Here is a 20,234-nt window from a genome sequence, read left to right on the forward strand (position 1 = left end):
CCTGGACGGGATGGTTACCCGGTAAATGTCACTCTAATTCTCTTTTCTGAGCAAGTGTTCTATTATAAAAAAAATCTAAATCCGCATAAAATGTTACTCATTGTGTTACTCATTGTGTATCTATTATTAATTGTATTATTACGTGTTTTACTTTTCTATATTTCTCTTATCATTCACTCTGCATTGTTGGGAAGGGCCCGTAAATAAGCATTTCACTGTTAAGTCTACACATGTTGTTTACGAAGCTTGTCACAAATAAGATTTGATATGACCTAGAATATGATCTTCCCTAACCTAGAGTCCTAGACCAGGGCTCTCCAACCCTGTTCCTGGAGAGCTACCGTCCTGTAGGTTTTCGCTCCAACACTAGTTGGAACTAACCTGATTCAGTTTATCAACCAGCTAATTATTAGAATTAGAATCAGGTGTGCTAGATTAGGGTTGGAGAGAACCTACAGGACGATAGCTTTCCAGGAACAGAATTGGAGAGCCCTTTGCTAGACTATAGTCATCTTCCCTCTTGGCTCCAGTTGAGTTGTTAAAACTCGTTTTTCTACCACTCCACAAATTTCTTGTTAACAAACTATAGTTTTGGAAAGTCGGTTAGGACATCTACTTTGTGCATGACACAAGTCATTTTTCCAAAAATTGTTTACAGACAGATTATTTCACTTATAATTCACTGTATCACAACTCTAGTGGGTCAGAAGTTTACATACACTAAGTTGACTGTGACTTTAAACAGTGAAGCACGGGGGTGGCAGCATCATGTCGTGGGTGTGCTTTGCTGGAGAAGGGACTGGTGCACTTCACAACATAGATGGCATCGTAAGGGAGGAAAATTATGTGGATATATTGAAGCAACATCTCAAGAAATCAGTCAGGAAGTTAAAACTTGGTCGCAAATGGGTCTTCCAAATGGACAATGACCCCAAGCATACTTACAAAGTTGTGGCAAAATGGCTTAAGGACAACAACGTCAAGGTTATGGAGTGGCCATCACAAAGCCCTGACCTCAATCCTATAGAAACTTAAAAAGTGTGCGAGCAAGGAGGCGAGCAAGGAGCTCTGTCAGGAGGAATGGGCCAAAATTCACCCAACTTATTGTGGGAAGCTTGTGGAAGGCTTCCCAAAACGTTTGACCCGAGTTAAACAATTTAAAGGCAATGTTACCAAATACTAATTGAGTGTATTTAAACGTCTGACCCACTGGGAATGTGATGAAAGAAATAACATCTGAAATAAATCATTCTCTCTACTATTATTCTGACATTTCACATTCTTAAAATAAAGTGGTGATCCTAACTGACCTAAGACAAGGAATGTCAGAACGGCATAGACTAAGATACAGTGGATAGTATAGACTACAGTATATACTGTCATGGAATTATTGTAATAATTCATAAACTTCCGCCTACATTCCTAGGGTTCATAATAAGAAATCTATTTATCTCTTCCAAACCTACTCCACGTCCCTCGGGAATAGTTTAAGACAATGAACACCCTTTTCCCCTAACTGCCCACTTACTTCCTCGGCAAATAAGAGACTATACTCTCTTTTCCAACCTAGGATAAGGATAACATGTCTTTCAAGAAAAATATATCATTAGCTACGTGACATTTTTTTTCTTGGCCACTCAACACTTCCGCCTAAACTGCCCACTCTGACGTCAACAAATGCTCAATTAATGTCTAACATGTTTGCTCAAGCGACATTTCTTCAGCCTCCTGAGGTTAAAGAGGCAATGTTGTGCCTTCTTCACCGCGCTGTCTGTGTGGGTGGACCATTTCAGTTTGTCAGTGATGTGTACACCGAGAAACTTGAAGCTTTCCACCTTTTCCACTGCAATCCAGTTGATGTGGATAAGGGGTGCTCCCTCTACTGTTTCCTGAAGTCTATGATCAGCTCCTTTTATTTTGTTAAACGTTGAGTGAGAGGTTTCTTTTCCTGGCACCACATTCCCAGGGCCCTTACATCCTCCCTGTAGGCTGTCTCATCCCTGTAGGCTGTCTCACCTTCACCACCTGGAGGTTGCCCGTCAGGAAGTCCAGGACCCAGTTGCACAGGTCAGGGTTCAGACCCAGACCCCTTAATGATGAGCTTGGAGGGTACTTGCTGTCAATGAACAGCATTAATACATAGGTATTCCTCTTGTCCAGATGGGATAGGGCAGTGTGCAGTGCGATGGCGATTGCATCGTCTATGGATCTATTGGGGTGGTAAACAAAGTGGGTCTAGGGTGTGAGGTAAGGTAGAGGAGATATGATCCTTGACTAGTCTTTCAAAGCACTTCATGATGACAGAAGTGAGTGCTACAGGGCGATAGTCATTTAGTTCAGTTACCTTAGCTTCTTGGGTACCGGAACAATTGTGGACATCTTGAAGCATGCGGATACAGCAGACAGGGAGAGATTGAAATGTCCTTAATCACTCCAGCCAGCTGGTCTGTGCATGCTCTGAGGACGCGACTAAGGATGCCGGCAGCCTTGCGAGGGTTAACACTCTTAAATGACTTACTCACGTCAGCCACGTAGAAGGAGGGCCCACAGTCCTTGGTAGCTGGCTGTGTCGATGGCACTGTGTTATCCTCAAAGCAGACAAAGAAGGTGTTTAGCTTGTCCAGAAGCAAGATGTCTGTGTCCACGACATGGCTTGTTTTCCTTTTGTAGTCCGTGATTGTCTGTAGACCCTGAAAATTTTTTCTCGTGTCTGAGCCGTTGAATTGCGACTCCACTTTGTTTCTATACTGATGTTTTGCAGAATACCTACACTGTTTGTGTTCAGCCATATCCCCAGTCACCTTGCCATGGTTAAATGCCATGTCGTGGACATGGTTAATCTTGCCATGGTTAATTTTGCGCGAATGCTGCCATCTATCCATGGTTTCTGGTTAGGGTAGGTTTTAATTGTTACAGTGGGTACAACATCTCCTATACACTTCCTGATAAACTCACTGTATCAGTGTAATGGTCGTTGTTATTGTCAGAGCCTACCCGGAACATATTCCAGTCCACGTGATCAAAACAATCTTGAAGTGTGGATTCCGATTGGTCAGACCAGCATTGAATAGTCCTTAGCCCAAGTTCTTCCTGTTTGAGTTTCTGCCTATAGGAACGGAGGAGCAAAATGGAGTTGTGATCAGATTTGCCGAAGGAGGGCAGTGTTTGAGTTTTTTCAAATGGTTAATAGAGCATTTCAGCACCTGTGCCACACTGGACAGCGACCTACATAATGGCTTTGTGATACAGTGCATGTGGACTCTAGACTGACTGGATTTTTACCCATGTTTGTCTTTAGCCTGCTTAATCGTTGGCCAGCAGTGTGCCCAATTGAGCTGATAGTTTTGCTACCAAAACGTGCATACGGACTCAGGAGAGGTGTACATAAGCGTGTTTTTCTTTAACATAATATGTATTCTTCATACATTGTTCTGTATTCTAGGGCCCACTTGGGATGGATGGGAAGCCTGTAAGTACCCATTTTCATCATCTTAATGTTTTGATATGGTGTTGATATTTAGCTCACAGTACACTTTATACAATACAGCTCTATTCAATGATGTGTTCAATTACCATACACATTTTATGTGTTCTACTCTTGCCATGAATTACTTGTGACGTAATCATTCTGTGATTTAAACCTTGTCTTCCCATATACAGGGTGCTCCTGGTCCCATGGGAAGCCAGGTATGTATGATAATCATCTTATCTGTTAAACTCCCAGTTTTTGATGACCAAACACCAACGTGTCTAGTTATAAGCAGACGTGATGTTGCATAGCTGAACATCTGCCCAAAAAAGATACCATACCGGGCGTCCCAAGTGGCACAGTGGTCTAAGGCACAATTACACAAAAACAATACACTGTAATACATGCACTTTGGAAAATACAACATTTTTACATTGACTTGTAGTAGTGAGTGCATACATTTCATTTCAGTGAGTACATACATTTCAGATCTGGTCCCCTGTGGGAATCGAACTTGCAAGTTTCATGCTCTACCAACTGAGCCACACGGGACTAATGCTACAAAGTTAATAGTTAATGCACACATATTCACAGTCCCTGCGTCCTATTGCCGGACCATGAATAGGGCCTACATCTGTCCTACAGTATGTCCCACTGTTCAGCATGAATGCATGAATGAAAGGAATGGAATGAAATGAACTCTCCTCTATTCTCTACCGGTCAGCTCATTATCAGCACCCTCTGGTTAAGGGAGACTTTTTTAACTTGGATTCACCTTGGCAAAGCTGTGCTCCTAGTCTGGAAAGGCCTATCCATTCATCAGTGTGCTATATGAGCCCCTGAAGGCAGGCAGCCCTGAAGGCAGCCCTGTGCATACCTGTGTCTATATCCAAGGGACCACAGCAGGCTGGTCTGCAACATGGGATGAGAGGTGGAAACAATGTCACACACAATAATAAATGGGGTGTGTCTTGACTGAAGTGAGCCTCTGTAAAAAGTACCCCTTTCTTATAAGATTATCTGATTTATTACCTTGTTCTGAAGGCACTTATACACGATCTTAAACACTTTCCCTGCACCTCATTAAGAATTTGCAATTACTTTTGATGGACTAAATGTAACACAGAAGTGCACCGTAATCTTAAGAATTATAGTGCATTCGGAAAGTTTTCAGACCCCTTGACTTTTTCCACATTTTGTTAAGTTACAGCCTTATTCTAAAATGAAAAAAAAAAAGGTACCCTCATCAATCTACACAAAACAGGCCATAATGACAAAGCAAAAACAGGTTTTTAGAAATGTTGGCAAATATATCACATTTACATAAGTCTTCAGGCCCTTTACTCAGTACTTTGTTGAAGCACCTTTGGCAGCAATTACAGCCTCGAGTCTTCTTAGGTATGACCCTACAAGCTTGGCACACCTGTATTTGGGGAGCTTCTCCCGTTTTTCTTTGCAGATCCTCTCAAGCTCTGTCAAGTTGGGTGGGGAGCGTCGCTGTACAGCTATTTTTAGGTTTCTCCAGAGATCAAGGACATCAGAGACTTGTCCCGAAGCCACTCCTGGGGTATTGTGTTTGGATCGATGAGGAAAAACATGAATTTAATCAATTTTGGAATAAGGCTGTGACGTAACAAAATGTGGGAAAATCAATGGGGTCTGAATACTTTCCGAATGCACTGTATATGGCATGCATCCCCAGATGTAATTATTAAATGATGTGTACTATATGCAGAGAAAAAAAAGGTTGCAAGACTTGTGTAAAGATGTACTGCGTGTGGAGAGTGAGTGGGTGTTGAGGATTCTGTTATCTGACAGTACAGTGAAAAGCAGCAGCCCAACCCTCCAACCCCAGTTGCATCACTCTGACACTGACGTCTATTTACTCCATCTGTGTGAGGATTAAAAATCGCCTGTGTCCGTTCATTCACAAAGCTCATATTAGCAGATACCTTTCATCTCAATCTAAACACACTCTAAGAAGGCCTCATGCGGATACCTCATCACAGAATGAATTGCAATCATGAGATTCTGTAGAGCGTAACCCTTTGAGGCCTAAGCTTATATGTCCTCTACCTGTTGTAAGAGAGAGAGAGAGTTAATCAGTGAACAAAATCTGTGTACCTCAAACCACCACACAACCCTGAACCCTTCATGAGGTAGAAGGTATGGCTTTCATTTGGGTCTTTAAAGTGAAAGTTTAAATATCTTGGAAGGAATGAGTTTTGTCAGCGAACATCACAGTCCATTATTTCCTTTTTCTCCTCTATTGTCAGGGACTGCCTGGGCCAAAAGGAGACAAGGTATGACAAAATATACCTTTTCTATAGTGCAATTAGTCCTATAGAAAAGCTACTTTTTTACATTATTTTTTTTGTATTTTACCCCCTTTTTCTACCCAATTTCAAAATTTCCCCTAAAATGACATACGCAAATATAACTGCCTGTAGGTCAGGACCTGAAGCAAGGATATGCATATTCTTGATGCTATTTGAAAGGAAACACTATGAAGTTTGTGGAAATGTGAAATTAATCTAGGAGAATATAACGCATTAGATCTGGTAAAAGATAATATAAAGAAAAAAATGTGTTTTCCCACAAAAAATGTTTTCATCATCTTTGAAGAGCAAGAGAACGGCCATTATATCGCTTAGGAGTCTAGGTACAATTTATATTTGGTCACTAGATGGCAGCAGTGTATGTGCAAAGTTTTAGGCTGATCCAATGAACCATTGAATTACTGTTCAAAATGTCAGTTTTGTACATTTTCAAGTACATGACTATAGAGAACATACAAAAATTACACGGGAATAAAACATTTAAGTTTACACACTCTCAGCAATGTCATAAATTATGGTTAATTAGATTCCCTACAGAAAAGACACTAACCTTACACTTCTAGAAGGGGGGGACACACACCCAGTCCCTACATTTTTTATCAATCAAAACTATGCTACATTTTATCTCAAGGGACCCTCAGGATGACAAATCAGTGAAAATTACTGAATGTAAGTACATTCTGTACCTTCAGAGGTGAATGTGTCAAACCAGTTGCCTTGATAAAAGTTTTTTGTTCTTGTGCACTCTCTTCAAACAATAGCATGGTATTTTTTCACTGTAATAGCTACTGTAAATTGGACCGTGCAGTTAGATGAACAAGAATTTAAGTGTTCTGCCCATGTCCTGGGAAATGTTCTTGCTACTTACAACGTCATGCTAATCACATTAGCGTACGTTAGCTCATCCGTCCCGCGGGGAGGGGGACACACACACACACACACCAATCCCGTAGAGGATTATTATTAACCTGTCTCTTCCCCTTCATCTACACTGATTGAAGTGGATTTAACAGGTGACATCAATAAGCTTTCACCTGGTCAGTTTATGTCAAGGAAAGAGCAACAGTTCCTAATGGTTTGTACACTCAGCGTATGACGTATTTAATTCTCTCACCCTGGGCCTCATATCTCCTTGGTCTCCCTAGAGAATACAGGAATATTAGAGAATGCTATAGATGATCAAAGTACACGACAGTACACAAAGGTACAAAGCAAATTACTATCATACTTCCAGAATTTCCTTCCATTTCAAGTTGAAAATTGTATTATAACTTTATTAATTGTACTAGACTTGAAAGGTAATTGTACATGAATTTACATGAATTGCTTCCGCTGTGTAGAAGTATTTTTATGGTAGTTGGTGAGATGTAGGTGAGACCTTTTTTGAGACATAGAACTTAACATTTTGACTTGGTGGTCAAGGGAAATCTAAGTATTACTTCTTTGAGTTGCTGAGGCAGAGGCATTAAGCCTTGTGGGATATTAAATAATGTGAACTCAGCAACCCACCTCAGTGCTGCTCTGACCACAGTGTTGTTTGGAAGCACAATTTTTAAGTTCACTCAAAACTTGACAATATTTATAGTGTGACTTTTGCTGTCGCAAGTCACTTTAAAAAGTACCTTTTCAGGGCCTCCCGAGTTGCACAGCTGTCTAAGGCACTGCGTCTCAGTGCTAGAGGCGTATCACAACTGGCCGTGAATGGTATTTCCATAGGGCGGCGCACAATTGGCCCAGCATTGTCCGGGTTAGGGGAGGGTTTGGCCGGAGGGGCTTTACTTGGCTCACCGTGCCCTAGCGACTCCTTGTGTCGGGCCAGGCACCTGCAGGCTGACCTGGGTCGTCAGTTGAACAGTGTTTCCTCCGACACATTGGTGTGGCTGGATTCTGGGTTAAGTAGGCGGGTGTTAAGAAGGATTTTTAAGCCTTGAGACAATTGAGACATAGATTATGTATGTGTCCCATTCAGAGGGTGAATGGGCAAGACAAAATATTTAAGTGCCATTGAACAGGGTCTGGAAGTAAGTGCCAGGCACACCGGTTTGAGTGTGTCAAGAACTGCAACGCTGCTGTGTTTTTCACACTTAACAGTTTGCCGTGTGTAACAACAATGGTCCACCACCCAAAGAACATCCAGCCAACTTGACACAACTGTGAGAAGCATTGGCGTAAACATGGGCCAGCATCCCCGTGGAACACTTTCAACACCTTGTAGAGCCCATGCCATGACAAATTGAGTCTGTTCTGAGGACAAAGGGGGTGTAACTCAATATTTGTGTTCCCAATGTTTTGTATCTTTTATCATTCACCAACACACCAGCATTTTACCAGCTCCACTCTCTCAGGTCAAGTACAATGCTTGTTTTCCCCAGCCACACACCCGCTTCCTTTGTTTTAACCCACAGTTTATTCTGTCTACCACATTATAGGGAGAAATATGGATCAGGAATCCAGAAAAAAAATATATTTTATACAACATCTGAACCTATCGTAAACCGATAAGTCAACCCTACTGACTCCCCTGTAACCCCCACCCTAACACACTTCTGTTAGAAAAAGGTGCCCTGGGTCGGCCTATTACATTATTATTGCCTAGTTATTGTATTGAAGCCCAAACTGAAGGGCATTCTGAGGCACTGCTGTTCACTGTCCACATGAGTCTAGTTCTGAAAAGAAAGACCCGGCTACCAGGTCTCCGTGATAAGACAGAAACACATTTTATCTTGCACTGATCCATCGGGCACTAGTCTCCATACTGTTGTCCTCTCTACCGAGGTCAAGGGAAGTAGCACTGCTTCCCAGCCATGTTCAAATATCAAGAAGCAATTGGTTCACCATCAGTCACTCTTTGCTAATAAGGTATTTTACAACGGGTTGTTGGGGCAGATGCATTCCTGTCATTCTGAACCCTCTTATTCTGTCTCAAAGTTGATTATGGCCTGGTTTCTATTGGAGTTCATTGTTTCCTAGTCTGCACTCCAAACTCTTATTCATGGATACGTACTTTGTAGTTCACAATATCTAACATATGAGGGCACTTGCATGCCCTTTTAGCACTTCAAGGTGTATGTGAATTCGTGGGAGGGTGTCAATACTGATGAGCGTACAGTCTACCATGGTCGTTGTGTCTGTGTAGAGATTTGAGAAAGCAGAGGACATAAATTACACCAGGAAGAATGTGGAATGTGGTTTTAGCCTCTAAACCCAATGCAATTCATATTGACCCCAATTCATATGGACCACAATTCATATTGACCACTTCTCTAAAACAAACATGGACAAGACTGCCAGAATCTCTCCGTGGACGGTTGATATTCATATGAAGGCAATCAGCCACAAGACAACGAGGCCGCTATTGTTTGAGGATTGAAACCAGATGGGATGACTATTGTCTTTGTATGCTCTAGTCAGTTATGGCTGAGTGGCTTTACACATACTAGAACTATGCCAAGACAGGATTTTTGTGCTTACTAACAGATGGATCAATAACCTCAATTCCATCCCTTCACCCCCTCTGTTGTCTCTCACGCTACTCACGCTTTTCTTTCATTATCCCCCTCTTAACCTCTCCTCTTTCCTTCATCCTAATGCTCCTTTCCAACACTGTCCGAACCTCACGTCAGGGACACCCTGCACTCATGGGCTCTGCAGGTGTGCTCAGTAATCAGATTCTCACAGTCAAGGTTTGTCCTACCCCCCTTCCCCAACACTAAATCTCTCTCTCTCTCTCTCTCTCGACCGGGTCCTCCGAGTCTCCATCCAGCCTTGCCACTCCCTTCCTTTTTTCTCCTTCTCCCTCTCTTCTGTCAAGCCTATAGAGAATAGTAGAATGTTTCCCATGCCAATAAAGCCCCTTGAATTGAATTGAAATTGAATAGTCAGTTCTGACATCCTCACAACTCTCTGTTTAACCTCTCTTGTACATTCTTTCTTTCTGTTTGTTTTTCTTTCACTCTGTGTCTCTGGTGGCTTCCCTCTCTCCCTTTCTCTCTGCAGTCAGAAATGCCTCCTGAAGCTAGTCTCGGGTGCGTCTCTCACCCTCTTTCTCTTCTCTCCCTTCAAGCTGGCTTCTCACCCTCTTCTTCTATCACTTTCCCTCACTCTTTCACATCTCACACGCATGTTATTGGCCTCAAGCATTTTTATGTTTGCCGCTCTGCCACTTCCAAATGTCTGCTTCAAATGAGAGACAATTATGTCTCTTTGGAAAGTGAGTTTGAATAAATGACCGTGTTTGTGGATGATAATTGGTGGAAAGAATGCCAGTCAGAACTATGGTAATTGGAGAACAAGAATAGCTTGTTGTTTCCTTGACAAAATAAATTGCTGTTAATATGACTGTGTTAATCATCTTGTTTTGAATAAAACCTCATCAAGCATTCAACAGACTTATAGCATGAATATTATGCATAGCAGCAGTTTAAGCCTCACTGTAAGACTTTGACATTGGCAGGGATAGTTGGCGGCAAATGCCGGACACCTTGTAAAAAGAGGCTACTGTCAGAAAAGTTTTGAATTAACTGTACAGCACATTGATCAAAGTTAAGATATTGAAAGTGGTTCAAGAACTTGTCTGGGGTGTGACAATACAATTATTCTGCAACTTTTTTTGATTGATAATACTGTGGGAATTGGGATTATTACCTCATCTCATACTTCTCCTTCCATGCCTATACAGGGTGATCAGGGTCAGGCTGGCCCTCCCGGCCCCCCGGGGCCCCCTGGCTCACCAGGCCTCAGAGGACCATCTGGGAACACAGGGAAGGATGGGCCCAGAGGTCACCTTGGGGAGCCGGTAAGACAGCCCTCTCTCCTCCTCTCATCCATGTCGCTACAGTCATCAGTCAGAAGAGGACTGGCCACCTCTCGGAGCCTGGTTCCTCTCTAGGTTTCTTCCTAGTTTCCTGCCTTCTAAGGTTGTTTTTATAGCCACTGTGCTTCTGCCTTTGCATTGCTTGCGCTTTGTTGTTTTTTTGGCTGAGTATCTGTAAAGCACATTGTAACGAAAACTGATATCAAAAGGGCTTAAAAAATGTGTTTGGTTGATTGATTTATCTCACTCCCTGCTGAAAAAAACAGCATAGACTTGCATGGTCTGGAGACCAGACTTTGTTGTGTTTTCTCTGGAGACCACCCTTTGTTAATTTTTTCACTAGAGACCAGCCTCCAGCCTACAGCCTGGACTTTGGGCCAATGGAATGAGGGGTATCCACCTACTATTACGCCTATTACAATTCTAATCATTGTAGCTTATATAAGGGAGCTTTAATGGTGGGAAATCGCCTCGCTATATAGCCCATTGTGCATTGACATTCATATCTCATTGTACAGCCTTACCTATGGATCTTGGTCCATGAATATTAGCTACGATGCTAGTCTTTGTAATCAGTGTGTTTCCCTAAGCTGATACCTATGGATCTTGGGTCCATGAAATGCGGTAAGGCTATGCATTGCAATATTAATGTTCTATACAAAGTAGGTTGACTGGTAAGCTTAATGCGGCTCATTTCACACCGGTTTCAGGGTCCCGCAATAAGTGCTACATCATTTTGATAGATCTTAACAGTTCAAATCAAATCAAATGTTTTTATAAAGCCCTTCGTACATCAGCTGATATCTCAAAGTGCTGTACAGAAACCCAGCCTAAAACCACAAACAGCAAGCAATGCAGGTGTAGAATCACAGTGGCTAGGAAAAACTCCCTAGACAGGCCAGATCCTAGGAAAAAACCTAGAGAGGAACCAGGCTATGAGGGGTGGCCAGTCCTCTTCTGGCTGTGCCGGGTGGAGATTATAACAGAACATGGCCAAGATGTTCAAATGTTCATAAATGACCAGTATGGTCAAATAATAATAATCACAGTAGGTGTCGAGGGTGCAGCAAGTCAGCACCTCAGGAGTAAATGTCAGTTGGCTTTTCATAGCCGATCATTAAGAGTATCTCTACCACTCCTGCTGTCTCTAGAGAGTTGAAAACAGCAGGTCTGGGACAGGTAGCATGAACAGTCCGGTGAACAGGTCAGGATTCCATAGCCGCAGGCAGAACAGTTGAAACTGGAGCAGCAGCACAGCCAGGTGGACTGGGGACAGCAATGAGTCATCATGCCAGGTAGTCCTGAGGCATGGTCCTAGGGCTCAGGTCCTCCGAGAGAAAGAGAGAATTAGAGAGAGCATACTTAAATTCACACAGGACACCGGATAGGATAGGAGAAGTACTCCAGATATAACAAACTGACCCTAGCCCCCCGACACATAAACTACTGCAGCATAAATACTGGAGGCTGAGACAGGAGGGGTCAGGAAACACTGTGGCCCCTTCCAATGATACCCTCGGACAGGGCCAAACAGGATGGATATAACCCCACCCACTTTGCCAAAGCACAGCCCCCACACCACTAGAGGGATATCTTCAAACACCAACTTACCATCCTGAGACAAGGCCGAGTATAGCCCACAAAGATCTCTGCCACGGCTCAACCCAAGGGGGGGCTCCAACCCAGACAGGAAGATCACGTCAGTGACTCAACCCACTAGAGGCAGAGAATCCCAGTGGAGAGAGGGGAACCGGCCAGGCAGAGACAGCAAGGCCGGTTCATTGCTCCAGAACCTTTCCGTTCACCTTCACACTCCTGGGCCAGACTACACTCAATCATATGACCCACTGAAGAGATGAGTCTTCAGTAAAGACTTAAAGGTTGAGACCGAGTTTGCGTCTCTCACATGGGTAGGCAGACCATTCCATAAAAATGTAGGTTTATAGGAGAAAGCCCTGCCTCCAGCTGTTTGCTTAGAAATTCTAGGGACAATTAGGAGGCCTGCGTCTTGTGACCGTAGCGTACGTGTAGGTATGTACGGCAGGACCAAATCAGAGAGATAGGTAGGAGCAAGCCCATGTAATGCTTTGTAGGTTAACAGTAAAACCTTGAAATCAGCCCTTGCCTTAACAGGAAGCCAGTGTAGGGAGGCTAGCACTGGAGTAATATGATCACATTTTTTGGTTCTAGTCAGGATTCTAGCAGCCGTATTTAGCACTAACTGAAGTTAATTTAGTGCTTTATCCGGGTAGCCAGAAAGTAGAGCATTGCAGTAGTCTAACCTAGAAGTAACAAAAGCATGGATTAATCTTTCTGCATCATTTTTGGACAGAAAGTTTCCGATTTTTGCCAACTGTCCTTGAAACAGTCTTGATATGTTTGTCAAAAGAGAGATCAGGGTCCTGAGTAACGCTGAGGTCCTTCACAGTTTTATTTGAGACGACTGTACAACCATCAAGATTAATTGTCAGATTCAACAGAAGATCTCTTTGTTTCTTGGGACCTAGAACAAGCATCTCTGTTTTGTCCGAGTATAAAAGTAGAACGTTTTCAGCCAGTTGTGTTCTGTGGGTGTCACTGAGTAGGCTGATACCCCATTTCACGGACCCAAGATCCATAGAAAAAATGTGTGTTAAGTAACAAATAATTAAACAGCAGCAGTAAAATAACAATAGCGAGGCTATATACAGGGTGTACCGGTGCAGAGTCAATGTACGGGGGCAGTTAGTCGAGGTATTTGAGGTAATATGTACATGTAGGTAGAGTTAAAGTGAGGGGGGGGGGGGGGTTAATGCTAATAGTCTGGGTAGCTATTTGATTAGGGGCGGCAGCGTAGCCTAGATCAGACCACAAGAATGGAATGGTCTGCTGTATCAAAAGCTTTGGCAAAGTCAATAAAAAGCAGCACAACATTGCTTAGAATTAAGGGCAGTGGTGACATAATTTAGTGACACCTCCATATCCTGAGCAGAAACCAGAATGCATTTCAGAGAGAATGCTATTAGACATCAAGAAAGCCAGTCAGTTGATTATTGACAAGTTTTTCCAGCTCTTTTGATTAACATGGCAAGATAGAAATTGTCCTTTAACAGTCAGGATCAGCTTGATTTCCCCTTGTAAATAAAATACGCACCGTGGCTGCCTTCCAAGCACTGGGAACCTCCCCAGAGAGGAGAGACAGGTTAAAAAGGTGAGAGATAGGCTCGGCGATGATAGGGGCTGCAACTTTAAAGAAGAAAGGATCTAAACCATCTGACCTAGATGGTTTTTGGGGTTCATGTTGAAGGAGCTCCTTTAATACCTTAGACTCAGCCTGCAGGGAGAAGCTGTGTAATGGGGCAGGGGAAAAAGCGGGTGGAGCATCAGGGCTAGTTGCATTACATGCTGACTAGGCTGGCCACGCGCTGGGAGATAAGGAAGTGTTGGACAGCCAAGGAGGCGTAGCTGTGTCAAATAGGAATTCCTGACTTAATGAAGTGGTGGTTAAAGAGCCCAGCCATACGCTGCCTGTCAGTAACAACCACATCATCAACATTAAGGGCATCTGTGAGGAGGCAGGTTTATTCTACAGGTCTTTCACAGTTTTCCAGAACTTCTTGGTGTTAGACCCACAGAGAGAGAACTGATCTTTAAAGTAACTAACTTTGGCCTTCTGGATAGCCTGAGTGCATTTATTTCTCATAGGCCTGAACGATAAATAGTATTTGTGTCCCAAGCTTTTCGCCAAATGGCGTTCTTGAGGTGGCGTAACTCTGCCAGATCACGGTCGAACCAGGGGCTGAACCTGTTTTTAATTCTAATTTTCTTTATGCGGGCGTGCTTGCTAACAATACCACTGCAAATATACAAAAATAAGTTCCAAGCATCTTCGACAGAAGGGATCAAGCTGATTTAATCCCAATTTAATTATATTCCATGTTAAATCCTATAATAGGGAGATTTAGCATTTTCTATCTTGGACAAAACAAATTAAATGTCACACGACCAATGAAATAGTTAGCTAACGAAGGTTACTTTACTGTTTCAAGGTATATTTTATATAGTTACACATTACAAACCTGTAAAAGATGATACATTATGAGAAAAGAGAAAATTGACTGGTCCAGAAAAAGTTCCGTAAATAGAATGAGGAAGTGAGGTCATGAGCACCAGTGTAAAGGCCACCAACCAACAGATCTGCTGGTTCCACCTAGTGGTACCAAAACCTTTCAGTAAATGTTAATGCATAAATCTGGAGGACTCTAATAAAGTAACACAAGTTATGGCTCACATATAAAACCATTTCTTTAAAATCTAAAACACATCAAATCAAGATAAAAATGTGACCATACATTATGTGTGTGGGGGGAGGGGGCTGTGGGAGTGGATGCTATGCCAGTGACCGAGAGGTTGTGAGTTCAAATCCCAATTGAGGTGGACTCCCAAATAATCAGAATTGTTATGTTATGCTATGCAAAGATAAATAACATACAGTACCAGTCAAAAGTTTGGACACACCTACTCATTGAAGGGTTTTTCTTTATTTTCACTATTTTCTACATTGTAGAATAATAGTGAAGACATCAAAACTATGACATAAAAAATATGGAATCATGTAGTCACCAACAAAAGTGTTTAACAAATCAAAATATGTTTTAGATTTTAGATTCTTCAAAGTAGCCACCCTTTGCCTTGATGACTGCTTTGCAAACCCTTGTTATTCTCTCAACCAGCTTCATGAGGAATGCATGAGGAAAACCGTCTTGAAGGAGTTCCCACATATTCTGAGCACTTGTTGGCTGCTTTTCCTTCACTCTGCGGTCCAATTGGGATGAGGTTGGGTGATTGCGGAGGCCAGGTCATCTGATGCAGCACTCCAACACTCTCCTTCTTGGTCAAATAGCCCTTATTCAGCCTGGAGGTGTTGGGTCATTGTCCTGTTGAAAACAAATGACAGGCCCACTAAGCCTATCCCTTGGGATGGTGTATCGCTGCAGAATGCTGTGGTAGCCATGCTGGTTAAGTGTGCCTTGAATTCTAAATAAATCACAGACAGTGTACCCAGCAAAGCACCCCCACACCTCCACCTTCATGCTTCACGGTGGGAACCACACATGCAGAGATCATCAGTTCACCTACTTACAAAGACATGGCGGTTGGATCCAAAAATCTCAAATTTGCACTCATCAAACCAAAGGACAGATTTCCACCGGTCTAATGTCCATTACTTGTATTTCTTGGCCCAAGCAAGTCTTTCCTTCTTATTGGTGTCCTTTAATAGTGGTTATTTGCAGCAATTCGACCATGAAGGCCTGATTCATGCATTATTCTCTGAACAGTTGGTGTTGAGATGTGTCTATTACTTGAACTCTGTGAAACATTTATTTGAGCTACAATTTCTGAGGCTGGTAACTCAAATTAACTTATCCTCTGCAGCAGAGGTAACTCTGGGTTGTCCTTTCCAGTGGCGGTCCTCATGAGAGCCAGTTTCATCATAGTGCTTGATGGTTTTTGCGACTGCACTTGAAGAAACTTTCAAAGTTCTTGACATTTTCCGTATTGACTGACCTTCATGTCTTAAAGTAATGATGGACTTATTTGAACTGTATGAACTTGGTCTTTTGCCAAATAGGGCCATCTTCTGTATACCACCCCTACTTTGTCACAACACAACTGATTTGCTCAAACGCATGAAGAAGGAAAGATATTCCACAAGTTAACTTTTAACAAGGCACACCTGTTAATTGAAATGCGTTCCAGGTGACTACCAGTGGTGTAAAGTACATTAAGTAAAAATACTTTAAAGTACTACTTAAGTAGTTTTTTGGGGGTAACTGAACTTTACTTTACTATTTATATTTTTGCCTACTTTTACTTCACCACATTCCTAAAGGAAACAATTTACTTTTTCTATTACGGTATCTTTACTTTTACTCAAGTATAACAATTGAGTACTTTCTTCCACCACGGGTGACTACCTCATGAAGCTGGTTAAGAGAATGCCAAGAATGTGCAACGCTGTCATCAAGGCAAAGGGTGGCTACTTTGAAGAATCTCAAATATAAAATATATTTTGATTTGTTTAACACTTTTTTTGTCATGCCCTGATCTGTTTAACCTGTTATTGTGCTTGTCTCCACCCCCCTCCAGGTGTCGCCCATCTTCCCCATTATCCCCTGCGTACTTATACCTGTGTTTTCTGGTTGTCTGTTGCCAGTTCGTCAAGCTTACGAGCGGTCGTCCTGTCAGCGCCTGTCGTTTCCCAGCCTCTCTTTTTCCCCTCATCCTCTTGGGTTTTCACCCTTGCCTGTCCTGACCCTGTGCCTGACCACTCTGCCTGAGCCTGCCTGTACCTTGGCCTCTACTCTGGATTATCGACCCCTGCCTTCCTTGACCTGTCGTTTGCCTACCCCTGTTGTTACAATAAACATTGTTACTTCACACAGTCTGCACTTGGGTCTTACCTTGATTCCTGATATTTTTTGGTTACTACGTGATGCCATATCTGTTATTTCATAATGTTGAAGTCTTCACTAATTCTACAATGTAGAAAATAGTAAAGAAAAAGGAGTAGGTGTGTCCAAACCTTTGACTGGTACGGTCAATTTTTCTTAACTAATCCAATCTGCTAGTTGGATATATTGCACCCGTTACTGAGATAGATTCATGAATGAGACGTTCTAACCCTGGCAGTGATTCTGAATACCGATTGTGGGTATCCACTCTGGTTGAATTCAAAATAGGATTTAAACATCACTTTGCAAGACGGCGTAATGTGACTTGATGCTGGTTTTGCTTTAGCTTATGCTGTCACCAGTGTCCAAAACACAGCGACGGCTGTTCACCAGTGAACACACAACAAAGCCTGGTATGCCAGCATAACCAGCTAGACCATGCTGGTCAGACCAGCTTGACCAGCATCAGACTAGCACTGACCAGCATAGACCAGCATATGGAGGTAGGAGAGATAATGAAAGGATCCTCAGCTCAGTGAAATGCAGAGTAGTTCAGTACACAAAGCCAACCATTAATTTCCTTTCACGCTCTTCATCTAGCTTTCCTACTGCATGAAAGATAATCTGATTCATTCCAGCCAGGACAGCTCTGAGATGAGGTCAATAACACCGCTCTCCATATTGCCAGCAGATGTTTCAAAGTCAACAAGCAGCGAGGCCATTTCCTGTTGTTTCTCTAATTATGATTATCTTAGCGTACTGAACCCACCTCGTTAGGTGCTAGAGGAGAGGAGAGCAACCGGTGGTGAATCTGCCTTGTCTTGTCATCTTCTCCGCACATGTGGTGGTGAGAGCATACATGGCATACAGTCATTCTAGTAACTAGTTTTGCATTGACTCCAGTGATTACCAGGGATTCATTCTCAGACCGCCGTTTTGCCCTCAGAACAGTCTCAATTTGTTGGAGCATGAACTCTACAAGGTGTCTTGATACACATGGGAAACGGTTGAGTGTGAAAGGCCCAGCAGCGTTGCAGTTCTTGACACAAACCGGTGCGCCTGGCACCTACTACCATACCCCGTTCAAAGGAGCTTAAAACTTTTGTCCATGTCTTGTCTCAAGGCTTAGAAATCTTGTCTCCTCCCATTAATTTAAATGGATTGAAGTGGGTTTAACAAGTGCCATCAATAAGGGATCATGGCTTTCACCTGGATTCACTTGGTCAGTCTATGTCATAGAAAGAGCAGGTTTCCTTAATGTTTTGTACATTCAGTGTATATTTTACCTTCAAACCTCCTTGTTGATAGACGTGTGATTAACAGGGGTGCAACTTTCACTGGGGTCAGGGGGGAATTTCACATTCTGAATTTGCATTTTTGTACACCCAAGTATTATTGTTGGAATATGATACAATAAGAGGCAACCGTGTGCATTAGAACGATGCGGACGCCTCTGAGCAGTGGGATAGGCTGTTTGGAGTGTTTATCCGACTGGATAATAAATAAATAGCAATAATTATGTCCCCCCCACTTCTGAAACCAAAGCTGTGCCTCTGGTGATTAATAATAGTTTACTAGAGCTGGACAAGAATTGCTATTATTGTTTTGCTTTGCATTATGTTGTGTTGTTTTGCTCTATAAATGTAAATTGTTATGAATAGCAAAAAATACCATCTCAGTAGATGCAACAGAAAAGCTTCACTAATTCACAAGAGGACTTTTGTTGGATTTGTATAAATAATGCCATCTAGTGGATGATCAATTGAATTGCCCCGCTCTTCACTTTGGTCCATCTTTACTTCTTGTTGTTTTAATAAAGCTTGAGATTTCCTTCACAGGGTCCACCTGGTCGAGATGGAACTGATGGATTAGAGGTAGCCTATGTTACAAATATGATTTTGTATGTCTGATATAATAAGGTGCACAAACACCAACACACTCTCCCACACACACACACACACACACACACACACACACATACCACGTCACAGTATTCCCTTTCCTTGAGCTCTACTCCCTACACTTTGTTTCATGTTTCTTATTCCTTCTGGTTAGTCTGGTATTGTTTTAGATGTTTGTGTTTCTTCTTTTTCTTTTATATAATTGTAAAGCAACTTGGGTCCGTGAAAAGCGCTGGCCCACATCATTCTGATACTGTCTCCTCTTTACACAGGGACAAATGGGTCCTCCTGGACGACAGGTAATATATCTGCATTTCTCACTTCCACACGTACCGTTGTACATGTGCACTACCGTTCAAACGTTTTTGGAGAGTCACTTAGAAATGTCCTTGTTTTTTAAAGAAAAGCACATTTTCTGTCCATTTAAAATAACATCAAATTGATCAGAAATACAGTGTGGGCATTGTTAACGTTGTAAATGATTATCGAAGCTGGAAACGGATGATTTTTTTGTGGAATATCTACATAGGCGTATAGAGGCCCGTTATCAGCGACCATCACCTCCTGTGTTCCAATGGCACGTTGTGTTAGCTAATCCAAGTTTATCATTTTAAAAGGCTAATTGATCATTAGAAAACCCTTTTGCAATTATGTTAGCACACTTGAAAACTGTTGTTCTGATTAAAGAAGCAATAAAACTGTCCTTCTTTAGACTAGTTAAGTATCTGGAGCATCAGCATTTGTGGGTTCGATTACAGGCTCAAATTGCCAGAAACAAAGGACTTTCTTCTGAAACTCGTTAGTCTATTCTTGTTCTGAGAAATTAAGGCTATTCCATGCGAGAAATTGCCAAGAAACTGAAGATCTCGTACAACGGTGTGTACTACTCCTGTCCCAGAACAGCGAAAACTGACTCTAACCAGAATAGAAAGAGGACTGGCAGGCCCTGGTGCACAACTGAGCAAGAGGACAAGTACATTAGAGTGTCTAGTTTGAGAAACAGGTGCCTCACAAGTCCTCAACTGGCAGCTTCATTAAATAGGAACCGCAAAACACCAGTCTATATGTCAACAGTGAAGAGGCGACTCCGGGATGCTGGCATTCTAGGCAGAGTTCCTCTGTCCAGTGTCTGTGTTCTTTAGCCCATCTTCATCTTTTATTTTTATTTGCCAGTCTGAGATGTGGCTTTTTCTTTGCAACTCTGCCTAGAAGGCCAGCATCCCGGAGTCGCCTCTTCACAATTGACGTTGAGACTGGTGTTTTGCGGGTACTATTTAA

General features: G+C 42.4%; 1 protein-coding gene across 1 annotated transcript in view; it reads left to right on the forward strand.

Moving 5' to 3' along the window:
- The window catches only part of LOC110534200 (uncharacterized), a 38,410-nt gene continuing 18,176 nt past the window's right edge, over positions 1–20,234 (forward strand). The window contains exons 1-7 of the mRNA XM_036933304.2: positions 1–21; positions 3,443–3,469; positions 3,661–3,687; positions 5,746–5,772; positions 10,487–10,603; positions 18,894–18,929; positions 19,229–19,255. Coding sequence (XP_036789199.2) covers positions 3,455–3,469; positions 3,661–3,687; positions 5,746–5,772; positions 10,487–10,603; positions 18,894–18,929; positions 19,229–19,255 — 249 coding nt within the window. The 5' untranslated portion in view covers positions 1–21; positions 3,443–3,454. The remainder of the gene's footprint in view (positions 22–3,442; positions 3,470–3,660; positions 3,688–5,745; positions 5,773–10,486; positions 10,604–18,893; positions 18,930–19,228; positions 19,256–20,234) is intronic.

The sequence above is a fragment of the Oncorhynchus mykiss genome, chromosome 10 (assembly GCF_057628025.1).
Source record: "Oncorhynchus mykiss isolate SJ-2025 chromosome 10, ASM5762802v1, whole genome shotgun sequence".
NCBI lineage: Eukaryota > Metazoa > Chordata > Actinopteri > Salmoniformes > Salmonidae > Oncorhynchus > Oncorhynchus mykiss.